This window comes from Neophocaena asiaeorientalis, unplaced genomic scaffold (assembly GCF_003031525.2).
Source record: "Neophocaena asiaeorientalis asiaeorientalis breed wild unplaced genomic scaffold, Neophocaena_asiaeorientalis_V1.1 scaffold223, whole genome shotgun sequence".
NCBI lineage: Eukaryota > Metazoa > Chordata > Mammalia > Artiodactyla > Phocoenidae > Neophocaena > Neophocaena asiaeorientalis.
Genome location: NW_020175045.1, coordinates 2,755,977 through 2,776,661, shown reverse-complemented (window position 1 = coordinate 2,776,661; position 20,685 = coordinate 2,755,977). Strand labels below are relative to the sequence as shown.

Here is a 20,685-nt window from a genome sequence, read left to right as displayed (position 1 = left end):
TATCTTGAGTGTGGTAATGGTTCCATGGGTGTGTGCGTGTGCGTGTGAGAGAGAGAGAGAGAGAGAGAATATATCCAGTTGTACACTTAACGTGTGCAGCCTACAACTGTGAAGACACACGTTGCACCCACGCTTTTAACAGGTCACCCTGTCCCTCGCAGAAGCGCCCAAGCAGTGCTGAGCTGCGGGTGCGGGCAGGGCTGCGAGCATCGCAGGGAACTGAGGAAGAGTCTCTGGCGCCCAGTGAGGCCAGTGCCCCGCACAGCTCGCACACCATCCCCTAGTTTTCACAGGGGAACCTGAGGCTCACAGAGGTTAAGTGACAGCAGGGAAGCGGCCCATCCGGTACCCAGGCTAGGGAGCCCGGTAGTCGGGCTCCAGGGCCGATGCCCTTACCCTCTTGGTCAGTGCTTCTCCGAGGGACGACTCGGAGGTGTGACCCGCCCGGCCCCGGTGAGGCATCCCCGTGAGCTTTGGGGGGAGGTGGTGGTCAGTGCCCAGGCCACCGCCAGGAAGCCGCTTTCCGGAGAAGGACTCTGCATCTCAGGGACAGGCCGCGTGAGAGCCCCGCAAGGCCCCTCTTAAAACAGGTATTACGGATTCTGAAGGCTTGTGAGCGAAAGTTCTCCGGTCTAAACTCAAATAAGCACATGTACACGCCAGCAGACTTCCTAATAAGCGGCGAGCTAGAACCCATCCCAGCTGCCGGAGAGCAAACCACGTCAACAGCTCTAGTTGTGCATCTTAAAAACGGGCGCTTTCTTCTCCTCGTCCTCCTCTGAGGCAAACTGTTATCTCACCGAGGGGGCGGGGGAGAGAACGAATGAATGAGTGTGTGTGCGTGTTTGTTCAAAAGCTCAGAATGCCGGTCTGCCTTCAAATTGTTCAAAGCAATCAGGTCTGGCGTTAAGTGTCTTGAAATTGACTAACTCCAAGTTTTTTAAACACTGAGGGTATTACATAAACTGGATGACATCCCAGATCAGTTCTCGAGAAGACGAAGCCAATCAAAGCAGGCGTGCGTGTGCGCGTGTGTGCGCGCGCGTGTGTGTGTCAGGAGAAATCAGTGAGAGAGGGGTGTGTTTGTTATCTTCCCTAAAATAACATTTGCAATGAATGTACCAACCACCCTGGAAAACTTCTGAGGGAAGAATGATTGTTTTTGCAGAACTAAAACCCAGGGTAGCGGGGGTAGGGTGCCAGGGGTCAGGCTCCCGGTGCTGGAGGGGACAGCGGGCGGAACTAGAGGCGCAGCTGAGCGAAGAGCAGCTGGGCTGGGAGGCCACTCGCCCAGGCTGACCGCCCTCTGGTCCCGGGCCCCACACCCTGCCTGCTGGCCTCCTCCCCGACCGCCTGCTCAGGGCTCTGCAGCCGCTCTGTCCCCGTGGGCCTGGCCATCCCCTCTGTCGGACGGTCTGCTCTGTGTCCCCAGCGTCGGGCCTGTCCTGCACCTGCAGCAGCGGCTCGAGCGCGGGGAGATGGACTGCACCAGCTCTGGAGTCGCTCGTACGAGGTGGGGGGTGTCCTGCTACAGACTGAATGTCTGGGTCCCCCAGATTCACACGCTGGAGCCCAACCCCGGGTGTGATATCTGGAGGTGGGCCTCTGGAGGGCGATGGGTCAGACGAGGCCGGGGCGGGGTGGGGTCGGCGAGAAGGCGTCAGCAGGCCAAGAGGGAGGCCTCAGGGGAAACCAAACTTGCCAACACCCTGATCTCAGGCTCCAGGCCTCCAGAACTGTGAGAAAGTTAAGTGTGCTGCATAAGCCACCGAGAAGGTGCTGTCGTAACAAACACGTAAAAAACGTGCGGACGGACGGGCTCCTGGGCAGAGGCTGGGTGGGGCGGGAGGCGGCTGCCAGAAACAAGGACACTGAGGGCGACTGTGGTGAGAGTGGAGGGCAGGGCCGCGTCACTAGGTCACAGAGGTTCTGCGGAAGGCGGAACGCTGGAGACCGCTGAGCACGGTGCTGAGAGAGTGTCCTGGTCCCTCCTGACTGTTGACGACAGAAGGTGAAATGAAAGTGAAGCAGGAACTGTTAACAGTACGTACCCCGGATCTGATGCGATGAGAAGGCGTGAAACCCCAAACCCCAGCATCTTCCCAAAAGCCACACGTCAGCCTCGTCGCAGAACACGTCAGACAAACGTGGGCTGGGGATGCTGGCACAGCCGAGGTCGCGGAAAAAAAAGACCGAGAAACTGGCAGAGAGCGGGGGAGGTGGGGGGACGAGATGGCTGAGACCAAGGTGGGGCCCTGGGCTGGACGCTGCTGGGTGAACGAACGGCTGAACGCAGGCCGCGGACCAGTTAACTGTGACTTGACTGTGACAAACGCACCAGGGAGACGAAGATGTTGATAATGAGGGACAAAGGTGAGCAGCGTATGAGGCGCGCTGTGCCATCTGTGCGCCTCTCCCGTAAGCCAGCAATCGTTCCGAAGTGAACAGCTGGCAAGAAAGAAGGGAAAGAAAGGAGGGAGGGAAATAAGAATGTATGCTGGGGCGGCTGTATTAACACCGGACAAAGGAGACTTCAGAGGAGATAACCAGACAGTGGTCACCCCAAAAAAGAGGAATGACAAACATGTAAAACGGTTTATTCACCAAGAAGACACAATAACTCTAAATGAACATGCCCCTAAAAGCAGAGCTTCAAAATACATGAAGCGAAAAATGACGGACCTGGAAGGAAAAACAGACAAACCCACAAGTATGGTTGGAGATTTCAAAGCTTCCTGCTAAGGAGTTAGAACTGTGGACAGAAGACGAGCAAAGACACACAGGACTGAACAACACTGTCAACCGATGGGATCTAACAGGAACTTACAGAACATACCACCCAATGCAACAGGATACTCATTCTTCCCAAGTACAGATAAAGCATTCTCCAGGACACAGCATGTTCCTGGGGCATTTAACAAACCTTAGCAAATTAAAAAAAACTGAAAACCATACAACCTGACTGAATGAAAATGAGACCACGACAGATCGCAAGTGTGGGATGCAGCTGAAGCAGTGTCTAGAAAAAAATCTGTAGCCTTAAACGCTTATATTAGAAAACAAGAGAGATCTCAAATCAATAATCTAAGCTTCCACCTTAAGAAACTAGAAAAAAAGGGGAAAAATACAGCCAAAGCAAGAAGACGGAGGGAAATAATAAAGAGCGGAAATCAATGAAATTGAGACACAAAAACAATGAGAATAATGAACGAAACCCAGGACTGTTCCTTTGAAAAGACCAATTAAATTGTAAAGCTCCAGCGAGACCGGCAAAGGGAAAAATCGAGAAGAGGCCAAGCGGCAGCACCAGGAATGGGAGGCTCCGCGGGAGCGCGTCCACATGGACAGCTGCCCTCGGTCCAGCCAAGTCGCCCGACAAAGCACCCACCACCCGACCCTTCTAAAGACCTTCCACAACAGAAATACCCAGGCCTACGTGGTTTCACAGTCTCTTCCAGAAAAGACAAGGAACACTTCCCAGCTTGCTGCATGAGGCCAGCATTACGCTCATACAGAGCCAGAAAAGGACAGAACAACAGATGAAACCCACAGACCAGTATCCCTCACAAATATGGACCAAAAATCATCAACAAAGCACGGGCAAGTTGAATCCAGCAATACATAAGAACATTACATGACAGCCAAGGGGGGTTTATCTCGTGATGTCAGCCTGGCTCAACAATGAAGAGTAAATCGATATAATCTACCATATTGACAGTTTGAAGAAGAAAAAACACACAATCGTATCAATCTATTCAAGGAAAAAGAAAGGATTTGACAAAGTTCAACATCTACTCATGATAAACTTTTATAAGAATAAAAGTCAAATCAAGAATAGAAGGGAACTGCTACATCCTGATACATCTACAAAAAAACCTACAGCTAACTAATGGTGAAAGACTAGGTGCTCCTCCAAGACCAGCAACAAGGCGGAGATGTCTGCCCTCCTCACCCCAACGCCAGTCTGCAAGTCTTATCCAAAGGCATCCCACTCAGAGAAGATATAAAACCGATGTAGACAATGTACAGATAAGGGTACCTGCCCAGGAAAATCCCAAGAAATCAACCAAAAATAAAGACCAAAAAAACCCTCATAGAACTGATAAGTAAATTCGGTTAAGGTGCAGGATACAAGATGAACAACTCAAAAATCAATCATTTCTATATAATAGTAATATATAAAAGTAAGGCAACATAAAACAAAATTTACAACTGATATAAAAAGGCATACTTAGGTATAAATCTAATAAAACATGCAGCGTCTGTATACTGAAAATACAAAATGCTGATGAAAAATCAAAGATGTAAATAAATAGATACGTATTGTATTCACGGAATGGAAGACCCAACATAAGGAGAATGTCAATTCTTCCCAAACTGACGTAAAGATTTAACTCAATGCCAACAAAACCCCAGCAGGATTTTTTTGGGGTAGATATAGACAAACCGATTCTAAAATTTATATGGCAAGTCAAAGGAACTAGAATAGCTAAAACAACTCTGAAAAAGAAGAATGAAATCGGAGGAGTCACACTACCAGATTTTAAAAACTTACCCCAACGCTACCAGTAGTCAAGACAGTGGTGATGAGATAGACACTTAGATCAATACAGCAAAATGGAGAATCCAGGAAGAGAGATACTGCTGTGGCCTTTCCCGTTGCGGAGCACAGGCTCCGGACGCGCAGGCTCAGCAGCCATGGGTCACGGGCCAGCCAATCCACGGCATGTGGGATCTTCCCGGACTGGGGCACGAACCCGCGTCCCCTGCATCGGCAGGCGGACTCTCAACCACTGCGCCACCAGGGAAGCCCCCCGATTTTTGACAAAGGCATAAAAAAGCAATTCAATGAAGGAAGGACAGCCTTTACCATATATTGTCCTGAAGCAGTTAAACTTCTTTAGGCAAAAATAAAAGTAAATCTTCACCTAAACCTCACATCTTATGCAAAATTTAACTGAACATGGATCAGAAACTTAAATGTAAAATGTGAAACTAGAAAATTTTAAGAAATAAACATAGGATAACGCCTTTGGTACTCAAGGCTAGGCAACGAGTTTTCAGACTCAACATCTAAAACTTGATAAATTGGACTTTTTCAAAATTTAAAACTTTTGTTTTAAGACATTGGTAAGATAATGAAAATAAAGTACAGACTAAGAGAAAATATTTGCGAACCACATATTTGACAAATACGTATCCAATACACATAAAGAATGTGCAAAATTCAACAACAGGTTAAAAAACAAAACAACCACCAAAAAACAACTGGGTAAAAGATAGGTGATATATCTGAACAGACAGCTCACCAAAAAGGTTAAACAGGTTGCAACTAAGCACATGAAAAGGTGTTCAACATCAGTAGCCACTTGGGAAATACAAGTAGAAAACCATGGTGAGATGCACTACACACTCAGCAGAAGGGCTAAAATAAGAATATTGACAATAGCAAGTGCTGACAAGGAGGCACCCAAACTCTCACACAATTCTGTTTAAGCACCCAGCAAACCACTTTCCAAAGCCAAACATGCACTTCATGCATTCCTTACAAATTCCACTCCTGCGTGTCTACCCTGGAGAAATGGAAACTTGTGCCCACAAACAGCCCGCACGTGGATGTTTACAGCAGTCCTAGTCACAACTGCCCGAAGCTGAAAACAACACAGATACCCGTCAACAAGTGAATGGATAAATTTTTTACAGCTGCGGCATGTCCATCGGTGGACTATTACCCAGCTACGAAAAGGAGCAACGACAAGGACGCGGGACGCTTGGGAACCTGTAAATCAACTAGACCCGACAGCGGAGGATACATTCTTGCAGGGTGCACACGGATACCCTCCAGAAAAGACTACGTATGTTAGGCTACAAAACAAGTCTCAGAAGTTAAATTTATTGATCTCATGGAATTAACTCAATGGGCTGAAAGTAAAGCCCAATAATGGAAAACTGGAAAACAAATATGCGAACACTAAACAACAGACTCTTAAACAACCAACAGATTAGAGAAGAAATCACAAGGAAATCAGAAAATACCTGGAGAAAATAAAATAAAAACAAAACACAGGACAACAGTGGAAGCAGTGTTCTGGGGGAACTGATAGCCTTAAATGCCTACATTAAAAAAGGAGGATCTCAAATCGATAACCTAACTATACACCTTAAGAAACTAGAGAAGGAAGAGCAAACTGAACTCAAAGGTGGTAGAAGAGAGAGAATAATAAAGATTAGACACAAATGACACAGAGAACAGAAAACCAGTAAGAAAAATCAACACTACCAAAAGTAGGTTATTTGAAAAGATCGACAAACCTTTAGCTGGAATGATTAATATATTTCAATATAAATAAAAATCAATTATATTTCTATACAGTGGCAATGAACAATGTGAAAAACAAATCTAAGAAAATAATTCCATTTACAAGAGCATCAAAGAGAACGAACTACTTAGGAATCAATTTACCCAGGGAGGTATAAGATCTGTACACTGAAAACTGCAAAAGATTGCTAACAGAAATTAAAGGAAAACTAAATAAATGGGGAGACATTCCATGTTCATGAATTGGAAGACTTAATGTTGATGTTAAGATGTCAGAGAAATCAAAACGATCTTGGAAAAGGACAACAAAGCTAGAAAACTCATACCTCCTGGTTCCAAAACTTGGTCGAAAGCTACGGTATTCAGAAAGGAATGAACTTTATACAGATAACATCTTGGATGAATCTCACTTAGGCTGAGTGAAAGAAGCCAGTCTCAAAAGATTACAAATTGTAGGATTTCATTTATAGGACATTATTGAGAAAAAATCAAAACTGTAGGGATGGAGAACAGATCAGTGGTTGCCAGGGGATTATGGGTATGTAGGTGGGCGATTATAAACTGACGGCGTGAGGAGGATTTTGAAGTGATGAAATTATTTTATACTCTGATTAAGGGGTAAGTAATTAACATTCACAGAATTGTACACCAAGAAAGAGACTATTTTGCTACATAATAATGTTAACAGTAAAAAATAAATAAAGAGTCTCCTAGGATATAGTCTGTGCCGTATTGTGACGGTGATAACAAGCATGAATACTTACTTGTCAATGTGACTGTGGTGTCTGGTGCGGTGGCCGAGGAGTATTTTACTACTGCCATTCTGCACAACTGAAGGAGCATGGCGATCATCAAAAGCAGACTGGCTTTTATTTGGTTTAATCATGGTTTTAGGCTTCTCCAAAGACAACACACTGTCTGAGACCTGCCTTCTGGGTGGACGACTACCACAGCCCCACCCCTGGGTACCTCACCCTTGCGACACCGGACATTAAAAGGGACGCATCCTGCTGTATGTAGAGTATGCCTCAATGACACAGGTATTTTTAAATCCCTCTTCGGGATTTAAATCCCTAAGAATCCGTAGGCTAATGCAGAGAAAGCACGGGGTGCGGAGCCTGACACACAGGAAGCACTGGGTGAACGTCAGCTGCTTTGGCACAATTGTTACTACTGCTGCCGGAGGGGGGAACTGTCCCCACTTTCAAAACCATAAGGCGTCGGAACCCTAGGTACAAGACAGCCCAGGCACCGGCGAGCTTCTGGGACCCAGAAAGTACGCTTGCCCATATGTCAAAACATGGCCAACGGTTAATGCACAGAGATGTTCATCACGGTTTGTTCTTAACAGCTGAAAACGTGAAAATAGCTCAAACTCCAGAAGTGGGTTAGCCAACTGCATTACGGAACAAACTATATGTTAATATTTACACGAAGCCTGTAAAAACATGGGAAAGCGTTATAATGCAAAGTGGAGAAACAAGAGTTTAAATGATGTGGATTTCACTATGTATAAAATATTTATGAATAGAAAACAATGTCAAAGAGTTCAGTTTAAGACGCCAGTTCCAACATTTACATTTAAGTGCAACCTCTCTCAAAAGTCCATTAAAACGAGAGCACAGGTCTTCCTTACTTCTTTTGAGGCCTGCTCCTGAAAGGACAAAGAAAATAGAAGGCACAGTGTCCAAAAAACTTCAGAAGTTGGAAAACAGATGAATGAATGGTAAATGACACAAAAAAAGCTAACTCCTAGACCAGCAGTGGAAACACCAAGAAGCTTCTACCACAAAAAGTGCCCCAAGTCTCAGAACGGCATCACCGAGAGTCGCTTCCGGAAGCAGCGAGAAGGCAGGGCTCCAACTGGAAGTGGCTTGGAAGTCTCTCTCTCTCTCTTCTTCCCCACTTTTTAGGAAATAATTACAGGAACTTGCAAAAACTGTACAAAGAGGCCCATGTCTTCTTCACTCAGTGTCTCCCTCAGTGGTAACAAGGTAAACAGCTTCCACGTGACGCTGTCACATGTGCAGATGTGTGCAAACACCGCCGCCATTGAGCCCACGCACACCGTCTCCTCGGAGACACCCATCCCCCCCACCGCCACCCCTGGTAACCTCTTCTTCTGTGTTCTAGAGAGACTGTGTAAAACTGATGTTAATTATTCTTTAAATGTTTACAATTCTTCAGGGACACCGTATGGGCCTGGCAACATATTTTGGGGGAACATTTTAATCATGAATTCAAGTTTTTAATGTTTGTAAGGTGACTCAGATTTCCTGTTTCATCTTGGTTGAGTTTTGGTAGTCTCTGGTGTCTGAGGCATTGGTCCGTTGCCCCCAGTTAATGATCTGGCAAGCTTGGGGCTGTTCAGTGTCCTGTGTCCTCTGCGTAGCCGAGGGCCTGCAGAGACACCCTGTGCACGCTCGATACTCATGACCTGTGTCTTCCCTTTCCAGACTTGTCAGTTTTGCTAGACGTTTATTACTTTTATTGACTTTTTTCAAAGAACTGGCTTTCTGCTTCAAGAATTTTCTGTTTTTCTTCTTTCAATTTCATTATATTTTGCTCTTTATTATTTCCTCCTTTCTGCTTGTTTTGGCCTTATTTTGTTCTTCTTTTTTCAGGGTCTTGAGGCTGGAATATAAATCGGAGACCTCCCCACTTGCCTAATGCAAACGTTCAGTGCTGTGCACCCTCCTTCTCGGCGCTGACTCTTACTGTCCCACAGACTCCGACAGGTGTGTTTTCACCGTCAGTCAGCTGTATTTACCTCTCCTTTGAGATGTCCTCTTCCACACTCGGGCTATTTGTTTAAGAGTGTGTTGTTTAATCTCCAAACGTTAGGAGATTCCCCTGTTGTTTTTCTGTTACTGACTTCTGGTTTGAGTTCCTTCTGGTCAGACAACACACAGGGTATGAAGCCGATTCTCCTGAACTTGCTGAGGTCTGTTCCACGCCCCGGGTGCGGTCCACGCCGCTGGCCTTCCAGGTGCGCTGCCCCACCGCGCCTCCTCTGGATGTCAGTCAGGTCCTGCTGGTGGATGGTGGTGTTCAGTTCTTCCAAGTCTTGGCTGCTTTTCGGTCTGGAAGTTCTACGATGTCTGAGAGTGCTGTGTTGGGGTCCTGTACTGTACGGGTGGATCTGTCCATTGCTCCTTTCAGGTTCATCTCTGGGCTTCACGAGTTTTGAAGTTCTGTCGTCTGGCACACACACATTTAGGATCATTATATCTTCCTGGCAGATTGAGCCTCATGTAACGTCCCTTTTTTGTCCACCGTATTTTACCTGAAATTCTTCAATTAATATAAGCCATACCTACTTTAAAAACATCCATGTTTCCATAGTACATCATTTCTCATCCTTTTACTTTCGACCGACCTCTGTTGTTACCGTTGAAGTTGAGTCTTGTAGATAAACTACAACGGGGTCGTGTGTTCATATCCCCTGCCAATCTGTTTATCTTCTAGTTGGTGCGTTTAGATCATTTCCTTTAAAAGGAACTGCTGATTTGCTGGTGCTTAGATCTGCCGCTTTATTATATGTTCTCTGCTCATTCCCTCTGTTCCCAACTCCTCTGCTTCTCTTTTCTCGCCTGCCAGTAGGTTACTTGTACAGTTTTGTAGTGTTCTGAGCACTCTGCATTAGCAAATGCTTCTCAGTGGTTGCTGAAGCTATTAAGATACACATAGGGGACTTGGCCTTCTGGGGCTGACATATCCCTCTCCCCACTTTAAAATAAGAATTGGTTTGTGCGTTTCTTCTGTCACCAGCATCACGGGACGCTACGGGTTTTTGACCTCGAGTACGATTTCAGAAAACTGCGAGGACCGTCTCTTCTACTGCTCCCTATTTTTACCCGTGCCATTGTTCCTTCCCCTCGGAAATTCCAAGCTTTCCTCTGTTACCACGTCCCTCCTACTCGGGAGGCTTCCTTAGACATTCGTTAAGGGCAGGTGTGCTGGTGACAAATTCTCTTAGTTTCACTTTGTCTGAGAATGTCTTGATTTTCCTTTCATCCCTGAAGGATACTTCCACTGGCTGACAGTTCTCTTCTCTCAGAACTTGAAAAATGTGCACTTCATTCTGGCTTCCACAGTTTCAGATGAAAAACTAGCTGTCACTCAGATCCATGTCCCTGGAGATGATACAGTGTTTCTCTCTAGCTTCTTTCAAGATTTTTCCTTTGTGTTTAATTTTCAGAAGGTTAATTAGCAGGTGTCACGGTGTGGATTTCTCTAGTTTTATACTGTGAGGGCTTCACTTAGCTTCTTCAATCTGTAGTTTTATGCCCTTCACCAGATTTGGGAAATTTTCAGTCATCACCTCTTAAGGTATTTTCCCAGCCCCGATCCCTTTCTCCCTATCTGGGACCCCAATTAAGCAAAGTCCCACACTGTGTCCCCTCATCACAGGTCCCCGAGGCTCTGTTCCTGTTTGTTTTCAGTCTGCTTCCCTGTGGCTCTGGTGAGGTCGTTTCTATTGATCTGCCCTTGAGTTCACAATTCTCTCTCTCGTCTGCAGTCAACTGTGGAGTGTATCCAATGAGCTTTCTATTTTGGTTATTGTATTTTCCAGGTGTATAATTTCTGTTTGGTTCTTTTTTTAAAAAAAAAACAAATAATTTTTATTTCTTTGTTGAGGTTTACCATTTTTTCATTTGTTTAAAGAGGATGTGTAAGCGTTTGCAGAAGCATTTTTACGATGCTGCTTTAAAATCATCATCGGGTAATTCCGCCGCCCGAGTCACTGTGGCGTTGGTGTCTGATGACTGTCTTCTCTTGTTCATGTTACAGCTTCCCTGCCTCTGGACAGGATAAGGGGCTTTTACTGCATCCTGGACACTCCAAGCATTACGCTGTGAGACCTCCTCCTCTTTCACCTTCCCCTGGCGGCAACCACCCGGCTCAGGAGGAGGTGGAAGTCCCTGCTGACACGATGCTGCAAAAACAGACCCTGCAGACAGGGTGGTGTCAGCTGGGCTCCCCACTGGTCCACCAACACCAGGGCTGGTGAACAAGGGCCGCCCCGCTGCTCCAGGGTGGGAGCAGGAACCGTGTGCCGAGCCTTCTGACTCGGGTCAGTGACAGGAAGGGGACCAGCCCCCGCCGTCGCACTCTGGCTCCAATGCTGCCCCAGAGACTCAGCTCAGCCCTGCTGACGCTCCCTGCGCTGGCACTCCACTGCCTGCTGCAGCCGGTGGTCACCGAGAGCCCTGCTGGCCCAGTGACACTGCCGGGTGGGCCTGGGTGCTGGTGCCATGGGGCAGGGGCAGGAAGGGGATGGCTTTTTCCTGGGCCTTTGGCTAAAGTGGGGCGGTGTTGTCAGAGGGCTTCCCCTCACAGGGGAACAGGCTTTCCTGGGAGCTGTGTGTATCTTGTTGCTGGTCTAGGCAAAGTGCAGCTGAGAAAACTCGGGAGCTCGCCAAGTCGCAGGGTCCTCGAGGCCACCCTGGAGCCCCCGCCCGGGCCTTCCTCAGTTGGTGTGATGTGCAGGGCTGTAAGGGGGAGGACCTGGGCATGACGTGGCTGCTCCAGCTGACCAGACCAGAAGTTACAGATCCTTTCAAAATGCAGCATCTGCACGTCCTCTTCCGCGTCTGATCGTATGTGTCTCTCCCCTGCCTCTGAAGAAGACCGCAAATTCATTTTCTTTAGAGAGAAGACAGCGGGTCTCCGGGCAGAAGGGTACCAGGTAGAGGGCAAAGTTGCCCGGGTCAACAGGGGACCGAGGGGACGTCCCCACAGTGACACCGAGCTTGCCGGTCCTGTCCCCAGCTACACGCCCAACCTCCAGATAGGCGTCTTCCCCAAAGACAGGACCCAGACGCCAGTCCTGAGGGCTCCCAGTGAAACGGCCACGTTCAACCTAGTGCAGCCGCAGGCAAAGTCCACCAGGCCCAGGGTGGGGCCAGGAGGCTCGGTGCCCCCCTTCCCCCATGAGCAGATGGCTGGCACCACCAGGGCCTCGAGGAGAACATCAACAGGAGACCTACGCCCAGACCACCATGGTGACAGAAAGAAAGCAACTTAAAGGAAACAGGCTGTACAGACAGAAGAAAGCTTCATATTGATGTTAATCATGGGACTTTATGAAGCTTTCTTCTGTCCGTACAGAGAGGTGGGGATGAGAGGCGCCAGACGAAAGGCCTCCGGGTGTCCAGCACGCGGCGCAGACCGGGTCGCCAGAGCGCGTCTCTGTCACACTTCGGGGCGCCGGACGGCACACGGCTCTTCAGTCCCCCAGAGAGAAGGCACGAGGCGGGCCAGGACCCAGACCCAGAGGCTCTGCCTGGTGGGGGGAGGCTGCCCCTCGCACCCACCGCAGGGTCAGTGCAAGGAGTGGAGAGACGGGGTCGTGGCCCCGGCTCCCCGCACGGTCCAGGCGGGGACCCCGTGGCTGCTGGCAGCCGGGCAGCAGATGGGCAGAGGGGCCTAACGTTGGCTCCCGGCGCGCCTGCAGCCCGGGCGGAGGGGTCCTGCTGGCCAACCAACGGGCTTCCCGGCGGAGCTGCACATGGTGCGGAGGGACAGCGGGAGGCTGCCCTCAGCCCGGAGCACCAGGGTCTGGCGGCCTCACCCCGGCCGCGGCTGCCTTTCAAAGGGCACCCCTCGCTGAGGTCCACAGGCCCAGGCCCAGGCCCAGGTCCACGGAGGCGCGTTTGGCTTCAGGGCCTGGGTCGCGGGGGGTGACCGTGCGGCCACATCCGTGTCCGGCTGCGCCCGCTCCCGGAACCCAACACTCGTCTCCTGATCGAGGTCAGTGTAAGACCCAGAGCAGGGGTGCTCAGCAAGGATCTGTTCAGTAAGTTTTCTAAAGAAAGGATAACAGGAATCTAGCCCCTGGCAGTCTGGAAGGGGAGGGCGGGGCCCAGCACAGTGCCATCCTCAGGGGGAGGGGGCATCTCCAGTACACCCCAGCCCCTGAAGCGGGGGACTCCGCGCGCTGGAACGGGCCTGGGTGGGCAGGTGGGGGGCCCCAGGCGGCAGTGAGGGCACCGGAGGGCGGGACGGGCAGGCGCCAGTCTCCAGGACGAGCAAGTCTATCCAGGCGCTAAACCCACAGACAGCACTTGGGATCCCCCGGAGCCGCCAGCACAGAGGAGCCCAGCCTTGTTCCAACTGAGAGAGCCCTTCAGCTGCTGCCACTTAAATCTTTACTGAACTTTCCCCACAGTTTCCTTCCTTAAGAGAGTGATGCTTTAAAATGTCACATGTATACACTTAACGCGTCACACACGTAACATGTATGTTTAACACACACGTAACCTATGCACAGCAGCTCCACCTGTGTGCGTGACGAAGGCACGGCCGTGCCCACCCTGTCCTCACCCCCATCCTCGGGAGGAATGGGTTCCCAGGAGCCCCCAGTGGGCAGGGCCAGCCCTGGGCCCCAGGCTCCCCTGGCCGGCCAGGCTTCCAGGGAAGGCCAAAGGGCGGGTGACGGACGGCAGGCCGTTGGGTTCACAGCCTTCCTCTGCACTGACCCCTTAGGAGCAGGCGTTCCTGGATCCGTGGGAGAAGGAGAGGACCAGGGAGGTGGAGGCTGCCTGGGTTTTCACTCGGGGGGGGGCCCTGGAGTCCCTGTCGCCCTCCCGACTGTGAGGGGGTGATGGTGGGGCCACATCTCCCGGGACGCCTGTCCTCAGGGGGCCCCGTGCGGCTTCCTGGGAAAGCCGAGGATGCCCTCAGCTGTGTGGAGGACACTGACCCCGCAGTCACTGCGTGCGATGCTGGGAAACCGAGGCACAAGGAACGAAGGGCTGACCGTTCAGACACGGACGGCGGCGAGTGCAGCAGACCAAGGGGTGCAGCGGGGACCAGGAAGCACTGTGAAGGGGGCGCCCAGAGGACCCTCGGCCCACAGCTTGAGGGCTGACCCCGCAGCGAGGGCTCAGCAGGTGCTGGCAGCTCCCCTCCTGCCTCCCCACGTGGCTCAGATGTCACTCCTCTGCTTTGAAACCTTGGAGGACTTCCTGCTGCTCACGGGAACACGGCCACGAGCCTCACCAGGGCCGGCGGGTCTGGCCTCTGCCTGGCCCGGCCGCCCGGCCGCCAGCGAGCATGTCCTCCCATGCGCCCTCAGCCCCACACACGGGCACCCACCCGGGAGCCCCCCAGACCTGCCCGGGCGCCCCTGCTGCACTTCGCACTGCCTGTCGTCACACACGCACGACCGTAGGTGTGTCCCCGCAGACAGCGCCAGGACAGGAGTGGCCTGCCGTCTGCTGAGACAGAGGGAGGCCTGGCTGTCAGCACCACCCGAGGAAGGCCGCTGAGCAAAGGCCAAACGGGGCAGCGGGGCCATGAGCCGCGAGGATGGGAGGTGACTTGTGAAGACGACACCGGGGCGGGGGCAGCCCTGGGGACGGGACGTACCTGAGCGAGCTCACCTCCTCCCTGGAGAACAGGAAGCTCTGCTCGGCCGGGCCTGCCTGGGACTTCAGCATCTTCAGCTCCATCTCCAGCTGCGAGGAAGCACAGCAGGGGCTGAATGCGGACCACAGGCCCTTGGAACCTGCGGGCGCACCCGCTTCCCTCTCCCCAGCGCCCCGCCCGTCGCCAGGCCTCCCGCAAACACACGGCCTCCCTGTGTTTTCCTTCTTGTCTCCAGAGCAGCAACAGACACGGTCACAGGGGCGCGTGGGGGAACATCAAGATCCGGGGAAAGGGGGCCGCGGCGGCTGGACAGAGCATGTTCTAGATGCACTGACGCTCTGATCGGCTTCGATATCTTGATATTTTATTTATCTTGTGACTTCAAATTCCTCTACAGGATGTCAGGCCACGCAGACTGCTGAGAAGGGACCACGGAAGCGTGGAATTTAAGCTGCTCTAACACACGGTGGGGGTGCGTGGGGGCGACGGCGAGGCTGGAGGAGAGCAGGGAGGAGACTCCCGCGCGCACCCACGGGGAGGAGCAGAAACAGGGCGGGCGGCCTCGAGCGTGGCAGAGCGCTCTCCCACAGCAGCGCCCGCTGCCCTGGGCTCCGAAGGCCCCCGATGAGATGCCTGCATGCAAGGGCGCGGTGGGCCCCGGCAGCCGGCTGCAGGCTCGGTGCCACTGTCCTCACGCCGGATCTGGCCGTTCTCCAGTCCGCCCTCGGGGTCTCCCACCCCGCACCAGCCGAGTCCCCGCGTGTGGGTCACCGGGAGGAGAGAGGGCTGTCATCGAGCTCCGCTCTTCCTGGCCTGCGCCCGGCCACCCGCCTGCCCACCCTCTCAGCCCTGGTGTGCCGCCCGCCGCCGGCACCGGGGACTCCTGCTCTGCCGGCTGTCCGGCTGTGTTCTGACACCCCAGGGAGAGGCCCTTAACCTCCCACCTAGTTCTCCACCGAGCCCCCGAGGGGACAGGGGATGCGGGCAGGACCCCTCGTGGCGCCCACACCGGCCACAGGCAACAGCCGTGAGTGAGGCGGCCGGTCCCCGAGGCTGGGTCTGTGGCCCCGGCTTCACCACTGTCCAGGCTGCATGGCTGACGACCTGCCCCTTAACCCGGGGCGGCCAAGAGCTCCCAGCTCACATCCCAGCACGTGCCCTGCATTGGTGGGAAAGGCGTCGTGACAGACAAGCAAGGACCCGCAGCCCTGGGCAGAGTGGAGGAGAGCGTCTCCTTCATCTGCCCTCCCGGCCTAAACGGACAGGCTGACGCCTGCAGTGCTTCCTTCTGGAAACGTTCCCTCCAGGCCATTCTTGGAAAGGTCCTCCTGGGGCGACCTGATTTAGGAATTCTTGGGCCCCAAACATCCGGTCTTTATGATGCCCCAATTAGTCATCAGGTCCCTGGAGGAAACCCTGCCCCTAAATGGGACCAGCGCACACCCGGGAGCCTGAAGCCTGAGGGCTGGAGCGGACACCAAGCACAAGCGCCCTGCGGACCAGCTCCCGGAAGAGCCTCGGCACAAGTGAGTTACACGCAGGGTCCGCACGCTCAACCCCTACTGCCTCTCCCGGTGCCGAAAGGACGCAGCCCAGCGCCCGCCTCGCCAGCTGCACCCCGATAGGTGGTGGCGGCGCTCTCAGCTGGGCCCCCCCGTCGGGGTGACGGCCTGCTTCACAAGCAAGCACCAAAGACGCCTGGGCAACGTGGCAACACGAGCAGAACAAAACCGTGCGTATTCGAGGAGAAGTGACCCCCACCGTGCCCAGTGGCCCCTAACCTCTACCTCAGATGAAGCTCCTCCCAGGAACCAAGCTGTCCCGGCGCACAGACACTGCCCTGCCACTCACCCCTGACCGTCCAGGCCTGTCACTCCTCTCTGACACCACCCAGACCTCCTAGCTGGTGGCCAGTGGGTGGGCACCCAGGAAGCCCCTGCCCTCACTGTGTCCAGCCTCATGGCCACAGTCAAAGAGACCAGCAGAGACACAAACCTCACTGGGCCAGGAAGACTCTCTCCCGGGGACATAGGGCCCGACAGTCCAGTCTGGGCTGCTCTCTCTGTTTTTGGGGGCGGGGCTGACCTCCAGCAGAGGAGAGGCAGATACCCCCGGCTAGCACGTGCCCACACAGCAGAGCATGACGGTGGTCTCTCCTGGAGATGCGTGGTCCCGGTGCCCTGGTGCCAGGCCCTGCCCGAGGCCCGGCGGCACCTTGTCCTGGATCCGGCGAACGCTTTGCAGCCCCAGGAGCTAAGGTTCAGGTGTCGCACGCAAACGGGTGCACGTGGAGAGGTCTCTCTCCAACTTCGCCCCGTCCCCTCCTGCAGCCTGCACCTCCCGGGCTCAGCTCACACATTCACCAGCTAGAAGGTCAACGCTCTTCCCTTCTCTTAAATTTATTTCTTGTTACAAAAATGGAAGATTTCCTACACCTCGTTTCGTACGTTGAGTTTTTCACGGAACACATTTGGAGGTATTTCCAGACTAGCACAGAGGGAGCTTCCCTGTTCACTTCTGTGGCTCCTGGAACCATCCCAGTGGCCAGCCTCCTGCCGACCAACGTCTGACCTGCTTCCCACCTGGCAGCTCAGACACACCGGTCCCCACGGTGTGAGCTGACCTGCAGGACAAGTCCTCAGAGCCACACGTCTGCCTGCAGTTCCATCCGATGTCACCACAGCCCTGGGGTTGTTACCACGCAACCCAGGGCAAAGCTGGCCTGCTGAGGCCGTGTTGTGGTGAAGGACAGGGCAGCGTCTACTGCAGGGCGCCGGCGCCGGGCCAAGCAAGGAGCACAGGCTGCCCGCGCTCAGAAGCCCCAAGTCCCCCCGACAGCTTCCAGGGAAGGGTTTTCAAAGACACCGTCAGGGGTGAGGGTTGCGGGTGTCTGATCGGCTCGTGGACATTCTTCAGATCTGTTGGCGGGGGTAACCGGGTGGTATTTTGGGAGCCAACATCATCGACCTTCTGCTTCCAACTGGTCTGGGGTCGACATGCTGGTGGTCAGCACGCGGTTAACTTCCTCTACCAGGCAGGGTTTTAATGTCTGCAAAACAACTCGAGGACCCGGCCCAGGATATTATCTACAGCCCTTGAGGAAGACCTAGAGGTCCCTGACTTCATTCCAGGGCTAACCTCTTATTATTATCTTGTCTTGCTTGACTGTTTTCCTTTGTTTCTGTATTTTCTCACTTTTCTGATTAAATTTGTGCTTTGGAACTTGGGGACAGCCTAGGAGGCTAAAGATCTTTTATGGACAAGAGGCAGGGGACCCGGTGGTGAGGGATGTCTGCCTCCCGGAAGGCGTGAAGCGTCCTGCTGGGTTTCAGGTTGGGGGCCCGGACGTCCCTGCTTCGGTACAGAAAGGGCTCATCGTCCCCCAGGGACTCACTCACTGACTTCCTGTTTGTAACTGGGTCTGCTTCTGATGTCCTGTTCTGTTGACAAGAATCCTGGGATCCTTCCTCTCTCCCACCCCACCCACCCCACATTAAAATAAACCAGGGCTGTGCAGAAGGTGAGGCCGAGGCTCCCAGGACTCGGCCGCGTGCAGAGCCGGCACGTCCTTCTCGACCCGCAGGCCCGTCCGGGGCCCTTCGTCTTTCCGCCTCTTGCTGTTGTTGTACACGGGAGTACTTTCTTCCCTTGTCTAACTTGCTGTTTCTGTAGATACAGGACTTGTCCCCTTTCTGCACATTAATTTTGTTGCCCACCCGTTCACTAGGGCCTCAGGCTGACGGCGAGGCTTGTCGGCCGACCGTCTTAGCCCCGGTCACGCCCTCCTCCACAACGCAGGTACCTGGAGCTCTTCCTCTTGTCTCAGGTGGATGACTAGTGTCTCCAGAATACCAAGGTAAGGTTCTAATACTGCACATCTCTTTTGGAGTCGGGATTGATAGGTTATATTTCCCTAGAAAACTATTCATTTGGATTTTTATTTTAAATGGAGTTGTGACATAATTCTTAACTTTTTACGGAATTCATGTAGACCTAGTAATTCTTCCTAGGTTTGTCTCTCTCTTGTTTTCATTTCTCTTCCTTACTATTGAGGTGAAGCTTGCACACAGGGCGGTACACACCTTGTGAGTCCAGCTCAACGACTCTGCCCGTCCGTACCTGGGGAACCGCGTCCAGGTCAGATCAGAGACTCTGGCAGCCAGGACACTCTCTCCTGCACACACCCCTGCCCCGTCAGTAACTCCAAGCTAATTACTCGTATTTCGTCTTTTGGGTGGTGATCTTTCTACTAATTTTTTACTAGGATTGTGAATAATTAATATGTTTTACTGGTTTGTCCTCAAAGCACAGGCATTTGGATTTGTTATTTCTACCATTTTTCACTTTCTCATTAACTTCTGCTTTGAACTTTACACTACTTTTCCTTTACTAAGGTTTATTCTGTTTTCCAAGTTCTTGAACTGAGTGTTTAATCCATATATATTCACTCTTTCTTGTTCAATAACATAAATATTTAAACCTGTGATTTTTCTTCTGAGCACTGCTCTAGTTGTTTCCCATGGGCTCTGAAGAGTTTCCATTATGACTATTTTCTAGATTTTATGCACTTTTGAATTGCATATCATCTTCTTTGACCCAAGCATTGTTTTAGACAGAGTTTTTTGTTCTATTTCTTTTTTTAGTTTCCAAGTGTTAGGAGCTGCTTCTTTTTTTAGTTGTGCTCTTAAATTCAAATTTCATCACACTGTGATTAGAAAAAGTTATCTGTCCTAGTTCTACCCGTTTGAATTTATAAAGGTTTTCTTTATTACCTAATACATGATTAAGTTTTGTTAATGTTTTCCATGAGCCCTCTTTAAAGAGCGTTCTTTAGTTTCAGGGTTAAGAGTCGGGGGTGTGTGTGTCTGTCTCTCTGTATGTATCTGTCACAGATCTTGTATTTCTTGCTTTTACTTATCCTTTGCCCACTTGCTCTATCGGAGATTAAGAGGTAAAATAATTCTCCACTACTGGTGTCCTTGGCAACGTCCTGTTGAAGCTCTCCTCTTTTTTTGCTTTTCTGAACACAGGCGGTATTTTAGTTGACACAGATACTCATCTGTACCTTTACCGTCGAAAAGCACCTATCTCTGTTTTCTGCAATGCATTCTGGCTTGAACCGAAATCTAACTGCAATCAAGATTATGACCTCTGCTTTCTAGGTGTACAACTGCCCACAGGCCTTTGCATCCTATACTGTCCGACTTTTTTAGGCTTTACTTGGTAATCCAAACAGAAGGTCTTTCCCTTTTAACAGGTGAATTTAGCGCATATTTTGATAAAACATCTGTTTGGATTTATTCCTGGATTTGTTGTATTGTTTTCTGTTTCATAACTCAAAACGATTTTATTCTATGGCTTTTTTGTCCTGCTTGCCTTTGTGTGTGAAATTTTCTTGATACTCGGAAAGGTTTATGTTTTTCATTCTAGTGGTTGTTTTTGTAACTTTTGACTTCCTGTAATACTTATACTTTGTTTCCAACCGTCCCTATCAACTTCCTGCACCAAGTACCTGACTAGTCAAACGTGTCGCCCTTCTCCGTGCTCACCTTCCTGCACTGCAACACGCTTCTGACTGATGTCATCTTTAGACAGTACGTTTTGATCGTCAGCTTCTGATGAGAAAACCAACATTCTTACGTTTCCCAGCATCTTCTCCCTTCCCAGATATCTTACTGACCACATCAACTCTAAGTCACTAGAATGTGGACCGTCTACACTGTACATTGGCTTTACCCTTCCAACCAAACAGACTCAACTCCTGCTCCCAGCTTCATGGATTCTACACGATTGCCAAGTCTTATTTCTTGGCAAAATGTTCAGGTACAATTCTCACCTGCTCAGTGTCAACTTTTTTTCTGTGAAATTTTTCCTGTTATTTGTTTTTCTACACAATTTTTGGTTTTATGAAACTGTGTGATGCTGCCTTTATTACTCACTGTTGATGATGAGGTTTATTCAGTCTGGCTTTGTACAAAGGCTACACCGAG

The 20,685-nt window shown here is 51.2% G+C and overlaps 1 protein-coding gene across 3 annotated transcripts in view; it reads right to left on the bottom strand.

Moving 5' to 3' along the window:
• The window catches only part of MAD1L1 (mitotic arrest deficient 1 like 1), a 314,409-nt gene that overhangs the window by 88,539 nt on the left and 205,185 nt on the right, over window positions 1-20,685 (bottom strand). For all 3 annotated transcript variants that reach the window (XM_024763473.1, XM_024763472.1, XM_024763475.1), the window contains one exon: window positions 14,696-14,784. In XM_024763473.1, the coding sequence (XP_024619241.1) occupies window positions 14,696-14,784 (89 nt within the window). The remainder of the gene's footprint in view (window positions 1-14,695; window positions 14,785-20,685) is intronic.